At 50.1% G+C, this 10,251-nt stretch overlaps 1 protein-coding gene across 1 annotated transcript; it reads left to right on the forward strand.

The window, feature by feature from the left end:
* The first annotated feature begins 223 nt into the window (after window positions 1-223).
* Window positions 224-9,848, forward strand: GASK1A (golgi associated kinase 1A). The gene is made up of 5 exons (XM_051789082.1): window positions 224-277; window positions 3,451-4,266; window positions 7,876-7,998; window positions 8,281-8,384; window positions 8,964-9,848. The coding sequence occupies exons 1-5, from the start codon at window positions 224-226 to the stop codon at window positions 9,172-9,174; spliced, it is 1,308 nt and encodes a 435-aa protein (XP_051645042.1). The 3' UTR covers window positions 9,175-9,848.
* The last annotated feature ends 403 nt before the right edge of the window (window positions 9,849-10,251 follow it).

Here is a 10,251-nt window from a genome sequence, read left to right on the forward strand (position 1 = left end):
CTTGTAAATACAGTATCATTTCTGCAGTGTTTTATCACCTAGATTGTTATTAAATTTGCACTATCAACCGTCAGAAATAACACAGAGAATATACTTGCACTTTTTTTGTTTCTTTTTGTTGTTGATGTGGCAGGGAAATCCTGAATGGCGCTGGGGAAGGGAGCCTGTGCTGGCCCTTGCCCAGCTTCACAGCTCAGGATTTCAAGCGTAGGGTGGGAAAGCGATGAAGCTCAAACTTGTGGTGCCCAAACCCGAGCTCACTGACAAGGAAGACAAAGTGAGTTTGGACAATAATGATTCCTTAACCACTTGGACTGTAAACTGACTTGACATTAAAAACCTGGCAATTGTTGCCATCTGTTTGGCATCCTCTGTTCTCCAGCTGTGGGTTAAAAAGGATTTTTCCTGCAGTATTTTGAAGGTTCTGCAAGTGGGTCCCACATGCACCCCTCCAGGATACTGGGATTTTTGGGAGCCAGGCTTTTTGCATACCCAGGGCCAGTGTAAGCAACCAAAAGGTTATTATCAGCTGCATGACAAAAATAATCACCATGAAAACCCTCCATGCAGAAGAAGAGGGTTATGGGGGATTTTGGTGAGAGCGGGGTGGGCCATGTCTCCCCAGAGGGGTAGGACAGGGGAGGTGCTGGGAAAAGTTGCCCAGGGAAGCAGAGATTGAGAAGGGACTCAGTGGATGGGTGCAGATGGGAATACTGAAATTTACAGTTTATCCTGTCCTTTGGGTTTAATAACATAGATGTTATTGCAGTTAATTCAGCATACTTTGAGGCCAGAGGGACAGATTGTGAGGCATTCACAGTGATGACTCAAAAAGAGTATAGATATCAGAATATCAGGATCTGCCCTTTTTATGCCACAGTGTTATTTTACTGGGGTTAAACTATGATATAGACATTCCACCTCTTCCAAACTCTTGCTCAGGATGCCAGACTTGGATTTGGATCACAACCAGCCTCTTGACAGAAGTCCTGCTGCCCTTGGGGCGCTTGGGCGTGTTCATGCTCATTCCCTCCCCAGAAAGGCACCTAAGGCAATGATTTAGCCATGCAGTGTGATGCCTGGGACAGTTAATGCCAAGCCCTGAATAGCCCTGCCTGTGATCTAGGACAGGACATCCCTCACCCTGGACTAGGTCCTTTTCATTCTAGGGAGAGATAAAACAGGGTCTAAGGCCTTGTACCAGACAGTCCCTGGCTCCCAGCAGAGACTGGTGTAAGCCGTGTTTGAACAAAGAATTCAGCCCAGTGGATATATTTTGCTGCACTACATTGTATCTCTGGAAGAGAAGCAATTAAATGAGAGCTATAAAGCTGAATCACTCCAAGTGCACCATCAATAGCTCTTGTAAGCTTCATTAAATCTGCTCAGTCCTTGAAAGGGAGACATTAAAGGAACACTCCTGTGGTTGAGGCCAGCAAGTTGGTGGCTCCTCTCATCCACCTTGGCTGATGCACTGTCTTTGCAAGGCTCCTCACCATGGGGCTGTCTGAAGCAGCCTGGCCATTGTGGGGGCACAAAACCTGATGGATGTTGGGATAGTGCTGGATCGCCTTATGAAGGGGCTCATGCAGTGGGATTACCTGTTCTTGGGGCTGGAGCTGTGCTGGGGGTGGTTCCCTGTGGCCAGTGGGAGCCTGCGGTCCTAAAAGCCCCATGGCTGGAATTGTTTCTGCTTGCCCAGCTGCTTTCTGGAAGTCATTCTGGCTGCTGGCTCTCACCTCCCTGGCTTTTTAGATCTTTTTTTTTTTTTTTTCAAGCTTTTACTCTTATAAACAGTCTCTTACCCCTTCTTTGGCATTGCATTGTCCCACTGTGTCTGCCATGGATATACTTGTGCTTCCAAAATAAATAATTGCAAAAAAATGTATCCACTTGACCACCGCCTTGACTTCCAGTGTGAGTTTGAGCCACTTGGAAATGCCTGTTGAAAGCAGAGAAACGGCGCCAATGTGCTTTTTGTGGTTCCAGCCTCCAGAAATGCGTTAGACTGCCCAAACCCTGGTGAACGAGGCAGGCGTGCAGTGCGGCCCAGGACTGGCTTGGAGGATCTCCCAGTGCTGCCCCAACACTGCCCTCTACTTCATCCCAAAAGGGAATGTGCTGTGCTCAGGGCAGCCTCAGCACCACATGCATGGAATTGCTTTAGGCCAAAGGGGAGATATGAACTTAGCAATGCGGGGAGACTTGCACAATGTTTGCTTATAACAGCCTTTCCAGCCTATATAATTTTTTAAGTTGCTTCAAAGTAGAAAGTATGACTAAAATGGGGGGAGAGAAGCCTGTGTGTATAAAAATATATACCTCAAAAGTTGTTAGTACCTGTCTAAAGGCAGTTCCTTAGTGCTGGGAATCAGAAGACTTTAGATTTCACATATAGCATGGATCATATCACAGACACATAGAATGGTTTAGGTTGGAAGGGACCTTAAGAATACTTAGTTCTAACCCTCCTGTCACAGGTAAGGACACTTTCCACTAGACCAGGTTTCTCTGAGTTCCATCCAACATGGCCTTGAACACTGCCAGGGATGGGGCATCCACAACTTCTCTGGGCAACCTGTTCCAGTACCTCACCATGTATATAATTTTTTCCTAATATCTAATCTAAACCTACTCTCAGTCTAAAGCTATTCCCCCTTGCTCTATCACTCCACACTCTCGTAAAAAGTCCCTCCCCAGCTCTCTTGTAGCCGCCTTTAGGTTCAGGAAAGTGCTATAAGGTGTCCTCAGAGCCTTTTCCTCTCCAGGCGGAACAACATCAACTCTCTCAACTTGTCTCCATACAACAGGTGCTTCAGCCCTCCAGCATTTCACACCCGTTTTTAAAACATAGGCAGTCACAGGTCCCAGCTGACACTTGGAGCTGCCTTGCTTTTGCTGGACACAGTGATGGGCAGAGCTTCAAAGGCCTTGTCTCAGCATGCATTGAGATGTCCTACAAACAAGGGTGTGGGGATCTGAGTTATGGGTTCAGTGTGCGACCAGGATATGAATCAGTGAGCGTGCCCAGAGTAAGGTCTGAAGGATAAAAACCTCTTAGGAACTGGAAATTGTTTATATCCAGACAGGAATTTGCTCTGGTTTGGTTTTTTTGTTTGTTTGTTTGTTTTTTTCCATTTCTTCAGTCTTTAAAGCAAAATATTTGGCTATGAAGAATTCATTGCCCATAAAGAGATCCTGTACATCAGCACTGCAGACATGCACCCTCTATGGTGGGTCAGCCTTTGCTCTAACTGCAGATAATTTCTGGCACAAATCATGGCACCAGCCATACCCCTCCTGCTACAGTGCCATGAAGGCAGTGAGTGCTTGGGGAACACCTTTCCCAGGGATCAACACAAGCAGAGAGGCTGCTTCTCCAAAGCAAACGCTATTGAGGACTCTCCTGGACTAACACTCCAGTACCACTCTACCTTTCTCTCCCTGCAGGCCCAGCGACCATGGCGAAGGTTGGGGATGAAGCTCTCAGCCCCAGCAGCCGTCGGGGTGCTGCTGGCCCTGGCCCTGCTGGCACTCATCCACCTGCCCCCACCACCGGACCACTCCCCACTCCCACTGCCAGCCTCGTCCCCCCCAGGTCCCCCACAGGAGGTGGCTGACCCGCTATCTGGAGGACAAGGCCGCAGAGAAAGGCTCCCTGTGCCCCTCACTCGCTCACGGCGGGACCAGCCCCCTGGCCGGGGCAGGAGGCGGCGCCGGGGTGTGGAGAGGGAAACTCCCCTGTGGCTCTCTGAGGATGACCTCCAGAAGATGCAGCTGCTGGCCAGTGGGCAGGTGGTCTCCAAGACCCGCATACCTGCCCATGGGCAAGTCATGCGAGTGGGGCTGCAGCTCGTGGGAGATGCCAAAGGGAATGTCTTGCCAGCCAGCCCAGAGAGGGACTGCCAGGATGGGCGCTGTGGGCTCATCAAGCGCCCCGGGGACCTCTATGAGGTGCTGGCCTTCCACCTGGACAGGGTGCTGGGGCTGAACCGCAGCCTGCCCGCTGTGGCCCGGCGCTTCACCAGCCACCTCCTGCCCTACAGCTACACCGACGGCTCCCTGCGCCCCATCATCTGGTGGGCTCCTGACCTCCAGCACCTGGAGGATGCCAACAACGACCAGAATTCCTGTGCCTTGGGGTGGCTGCAGTATCAGGATATGCTGCAGCCCCACAGACTGACGCTGGTGGCTGGGGATGCCCCCTGCTCCAGAATCCCACATGGCGAGTGGAGCCGCCTGGCCCTCTTTGACTTTCTTCTCCAGGTAGGGCTGCAGGGATGGAGACCACCTGTCCCACCAGCTGTGCCACCTGGGTCCCCCTGCATCTGAGCCTTTATTGTCTGGCCATGGACTCCTTCTCCTCTGCGGGGTCACATAGGCTGTGGTGTCTCTTGGGATGTATTTTCACTCATCAGCTAAGGCTGAGCAGCAGAGCTTTGTGCAGAAGCACTTTGGCCTGAGTATGGTCCGTGCTTGGGATTTGCAGGGGAAACACAGGCAGGTTTCAGACGTGGTGAGTCCACTCTCACGTGGGTGAGCTTTCTGCCATTGTGGCTTTGCTTTGTGCAGATGCCAGCAGTGGCTTGGGGCATCCCTAGGGACATCCCTAGGGACCAGCAGCATTTTCTGCCTCAGCCCCATCAGATCCAACTCCACGGATGCACTGCTGGCACTGGAAATGAGGAACCCTGCCCCTTTGAACAGCACTGATTTCCTCCTCCTCTGCATTAGTAGCACTTAATCTCCCCTCTGGAAAATCATACCCTGCTGCTACAAGGGATTACAACAGCGTCCCAGAGAGTTATCAGTTCTTGGAGGGCAGCTGTAAGGAGGTAAAAGTGATTTCTATGGAAAAAAAAAGCCTGTTTAGGCACCTTGGGGCTGGAGCTCTGGTTATCAGATAAGGGGAAACTGCCTGAAAGGTCAAGTATTAAAATAAAAAAAGAAAGAAGTGAAGAAAGAAAAAACACAAACTAAATATGTTCTCATTTTTCTCTCTCTTTTTGTTCTTGTTGCTGGTTTGTGTTTTTTTTTTTCTCAAATCCTGACCATTAATCTTTATAACCTTGAACTAGGACTGGCAGAGGCAGAGCAGTCCTGGCTGGGCTTGGAAATATTTTAGCTGAAACAGCCAGAGAAATGAGAAGATTAACCAACCTCCTTCCCTTCCCCAGGCCAAAATGCTGCTGAGTGCAGTGGAAAGGCTGAGTCTCCAGGAGAAAGTATATGGTTCTAAGGAGAGTTTTCCTTGGAGGGCTGAAGCAGCGCAGTGATAAATCCAAGGCTTTCCTCAATAATTCCAATGGGATTCTCCCACGCAAAAAGTCATGTAAAGGTAAAGAGTCTGCAGGATATTGTAGAAGTGAAATAGCGTCGTTCAGAAATGGCTTTAGCCTCTCACAGCCCTTGCTGGGGACAGAGAGGCTGTGAGATTTGAGACCTACTGTACATTGGCATGAGAATCTTGGTAGTTTTCCTCAATTACCCTTAAAATTGGGCTTCTTCTATGTTGATTTCTCTTGGTGTTTGCCATAAGGGAACCTCCCTCTACATGCAGAATTTTACTGAGGGCAAAATGCTGAGCCTGGTGGAAATGGCAAAGTTGCTGATGGCTTTGTCCTGCACTTTAAAGAGGGCCAAAACCAAATCACCTCTGAAGCCCTGCAGCCACATCCCTTCCCTGGAGCACCCCCTTCTGGACTGAGGAAAAGCAAGGAAATTTTCTGTAGAGGAAACCATCCCAGGCTGAATCATGACTAGAAAGACCTACTGGACCCAAGGGGATGCCCTGGGGTGGCCATAGAACCAAAGAGGGGCTGAAGGCGAGCTTCTCATGGGGTTTGAGCTTGGACAGGAGTAAGTGTGGCTCGTGTACTTGTGTTCTAGCAATAAGACCTCTTTTGATCTTATGCATTAGAGCCATTTAGGCTCTGGCAAGAAGAAATTATTATAAACAATAATATTATTATAAAAATATTAATATATTATAAAAAATCAGGAGAGGGCCAGGGGGAAAGAGGGCTTGTCAGCGTGTCAGTGGCAATCTCAGCATCTCCACAGCCATCTGGTCCCTCTCCTGGGGCTCCATTTGTTCACCAGGTCCGCCTCCACCTCACATCTCTGCATGTCCAGCACCAATCCACTCTGGTTTCATAGGTGCTTGTGGGCGGGTGAGTAGAGCTCTGAGCCCCTTTAATGTATCTGTAAATCATCTCAGGCTGTCTTCACCTTCTGTGCAGCCTGAAAGACAACATAGCAGGTGAGAGAAACCGGTGTGCTGAGCTTTACAGTAGGCAGACATAGGAGGTGTGTGGAGGAAATGTAATATTTTCTTCCATTTCAATGAGTTTTGTGTCAGAATGCTCAAACACTTTTAACTGGAGTGCCTCTCAATGGAGAAATGCTGACCCAAGTGTTTCATTAAACTTCAGGAAACAGAAGGGTTTGTTAAGGGGCTCCAGCGTGGGACTAATCCTGCTTTGCAAAGGGTTACAAATATAATGACCACAGAAATCCCAATTTGTGTTTCCCGCAGTATCTTCAGTGCTTGGTCAGTATTTGGGTTCAGGCTGAACTCTCTCAAAGCACAGCCTGTAACTGACAAGTTGTGCTAATTAGCAGGGTGAAGGGAATAGGCGGCCACTGTGGGTCACTTGGCTTCTGTCTAGTCATCACTCATAGATAACTCCAGGCTTACCTGAGACCTCTTGGGTCTTACCTTACTGCAGCCCTCCTGGTGGCTCCAGGAGCCTCATTGCACCCTGAGCCCTGCCTCCTGGGTTGGCACCAGCAACACCAAGTGAGTGAGTCAGACATTTTAATGCTTCAACCAGAAAATATATTTATTTTCTATATATTTATATATTTTTGGCCTCCGGAGCTGGAGGTGGTGAGGCAGCCCCCCTACACGGCTGTGGCAACATGCAGCCATGGGGAGGACTGCTGATAGGCAACGAGACCATGTCTGCCCCACAAACCACCACAGAGGCTGTGCCAGCTGCTTCTGACAAAGCTGAGGAAGCTTCGTGAATACCAAGGCAGAGTTACTGAAAACAGGTCTGACAGAGATTTATGTCTTTTAAAAGTCCTTCATTCCTCTGAGGGTGTGGTTGAAACACTGGAAGTTGCCAAGGAGCAGTGGGGTTTCTGCAGGGAATTGGGGTGGGAAGCAGGAGGTTTAACAGGCTCAAAACACAAAGCCTTAGCAGCACCTGCAAATAATTAACCAGAAGTATAGCTAAAACAAGTCACTGTGGCCCAACTTAAATGTCAGGCATGCTCTGTGAACGCACAGATCACTTTTTCCCCTGCCGATACTTTTCCATTCATCTTTCCATTGAGAGCTGCTCAGGTTACTATAGGGATGGACGAAAGAGTGTGTATGTCACAGGAGCCAGATGAAACCATCATCCAGAATACCAAGACGCAGAATAAATTGTCTTTCTGAGGATTCAAACCCTAGGTTTCCTTGGGTGCTTTTCTTGCTTTTGGTTGTTTTTTTTTTTTTTTTTTACATTCATGGCCATGTACGTTTTCCCTTGATTTCATCTGGAAACACAACCCGTTCACTCTGTGAAAATATGGAGTGTGGAGGTACCAGGCACAGAATGTATCTGAACTCCATCAGGAAAGCCTGTCACCATCACCTTTGTCATCACCTTCTTCAAGCCAAGGGAGTTTTGCAAGCCAGCTAAGCTTCTTCGTGCTTCCCCACCTCTCACTCTCTCACTGGTGTATGCCATCTTTTCCCATTTCAAGTCTGCTGAGAATACCTAGAAATGTTTTATTTTCCTCTGAGCAGGAAAAGTTCACCTCAGGACCTCCCCATCCCGGGCATATATCCCTGCTAAGGTTCCCAAATGTCTCCTGCAGGTTCATGACCGCCTGGACCGCTACTGCTGTGGGTTTCAGCCTGATCCCTCCGAGCCCTGCATGGAGGAGATGCTCCACGAGAAGTGCCGGAACCCAGAAGAGCTGGTCCTGGTCCACATCCTGGTATGTCCCCCTCTCCAGAGGCTACTCTGGCGCTAAGATAAAGATAGCTGGGAGGCGCTGGGAGGGACTTGCAGGGCTGAGGTGGTAGCAAAGAGAACACAAGTCCCATGGTGATGCTGGGTCCATGGTGGAAGGTGTGCCGGGTGTGGGGAGACCTGGACTTGGGCATCTACTGTCTCCCACATACTCTCAGGCTTTCTCACTGCATTAAAAAGCAGCCTACACCCACAAACTGGTGTCTCTCTGCAGTAAGTGAACTTCTCCTTCCCATCCTGCTGGCAGGTCCGGAGGAGTGCGCCATCCCGCCTGGTGTTCATCGACAACGCGGGCAGGCCACGGCACCCTGAGGAGAAGCTCAACTTCAGGCTCCTTCAAGGCATAGACAGGTAGGAATGTGTACCTTCCTGGAGGCAAGTCCTGGGCAAGGGCTGAGCTGGCATGTGTGGGATGGCCAGCAGCCCTGTGTGCACACCTTCGTGCCGCTCCTGGCCACCCTGGTTGGGCACCCCTGTGAAGCAGGGCCACCTCCCACCCAGAACAGGGTGGGTGGGCAGTCTCACAAAAATATCCCATGTGCCCCTGCCATGAAACTAGCTCTTTATTCTGCTCTGGATGACTGACGGCAGGCTCCAAAGCCTATTTCCCCTCTTTAATTGGCAGCTGCACAAAAATAATGAATAATCAGGTATTTCAGCATTTCTTGCGTCGTTGCCTGTGAGGCATTTTGGCATGCTATAGGCCTTTTGATTTGGAATTTGTTTGGATCTGTTTCTGATGGAGCTATCCTCCATGCTCACCATGGGCAGAGCTTTAAGCAGGAGGCTCCTCACCCTGTGTTCCTCTGGGTGGGCATGCATTTGTTCCTGAAGCACCTTTGCTCAAGTGCCCTGCTGCTTCCCTCCTACCTGCCCAGAGTTCCCTGTGTAACCCCTTCCCTCCGTGTCTCTTCTGCTCCTCCTCTGCAGCTTTCCAGCGGCGGCAGTGGCCACGCTGCGATCAGGCAGACTGCAGAGCCTGCTGCTGGAGTCACTGCGTGTGGACCGGGAGCTCTGGGACAGCCAGGGCGGTGCCAAGGGCCTGATACCCCTGCTTCAGACCATTGACAGGCGGGCACGGATCCTGCTCAGGTACATCCAAGAACACAACCTGACGGTGTTTGAGGACTTGCCATGCTGAACTGACCTCCAGTCAGCACAGAGTTCCTGCCTGGCAAATCCCAACGGCAACAGATGTGCCTCACGCCCTCAGCATGGGTGATATGAGACTGCTTGGCTCTCCACAAGGTGTTTCCCTCCACCTTGTAGAATGCTCTGGAAAAGCAGATGGGATCACAGGGAGTGGGAAAGACAAGGAGGAGATGTCTCCTGAGACAACCCACAACTGCTTGAGAAAGGCAACAGTCATCAAGTCATGGTCTCAGCATGGATTTTCAAAGGAGGGGCATATCCATGAGATTTTTGAGTGCCTTCACACATACGCACACGCACACACACATGCACACAAACACAAACATACACACACAGCTACTATAAAAACTGGAGGCTTGGACAATTGAACATGGACTCTGGTAAGGGTTAAAAAGCAGTGGAAGAAGTCACTGACAGCCTTTCCATGCTTGTACTGGACTTTTTGATGATGCTTTCCAAAACATCCCAGTCAGAGAGGCAAGGAGAAACCAGAGGTGAACTTTCTAAGTGGATTAAGCAGGGACAAGATGCTAGAGCTGAGCTCTGTCTGGCACTCCCACGGAGGGGATCATGTGTGCTTGGGAGCAGTGTAAGCCACTGCTTGAAGCTGAGGCTAGGCAGGACCTGGGACTGCAGGAGCACTGGGCAGCAACAGCCTTCACATAGCCCATGGTACCATCCCTGGTGAGTGCCATGTGCCGTGTGCCTTGTGCCATGCCTCAGCAGGCCTGGGCTGCTGCCAGGGTGCATTCTTGATTTGAAGATTCAAATCTCTTGCTCACTGCTTCCCTTCGCCATCAGGGGATTAAAAGGCAAAACTCCCACGGTTGTGTTTAGCACTCCTGACTGCTCCCTTGGGCACGGCTGTGCAAAACTCTTTCCAAGGCTTGCAGAAATATGTTTTAACAAAAATGCCAGGCTATTTCAGCAGAAGGCAATCGAGTGCAAAACTCTTTCTGAGCATGCTGGCACCTCCGGCAGAGCCCATCCTGCTCCTGTCATCCCAGCAGCCCACTGTGATGAGGCACAGCAGCATCCCAGCCAGGCAGGTCTTCAAGTGTCAGGG

This window comes from Manacus candei, unplaced genomic scaffold (genome assembly GCF_025592945.1).
Source record: "Manacus candei isolate 608988 ecotype Guabito, Panama unplaced genomic scaffold, ASM2559294v1 h1tg000026l, whole genome shotgun sequence".
NCBI lineage: Eukaryota > Metazoa > Chordata > Aves > Passeriformes > Pipridae > Manacus > Manacus candei.

Coding starts and splice junctions, on each gene's coding strand:
- GASK1A (XM_051789082.1), top strand. CDS start 224: ATGAAGCTCAAACTTGTGGTGCCCAAACCCGAGCTCACTGACAAGGAA. Junction 278..3,450: donor TCACTGACAAGGAAGACAAA/GTGAGTTTGGAC, acceptor CTCTCCCTGCAG/GCCCAGCGACCATGGCGAAG. Junction 7,999..8,280: donor TGGTCCTGGTCCACATCCTG/GTATGTCCCCCT, acceptor TCCTGCTGGCAG/GTCCGGAGGAGTGCGCCATC.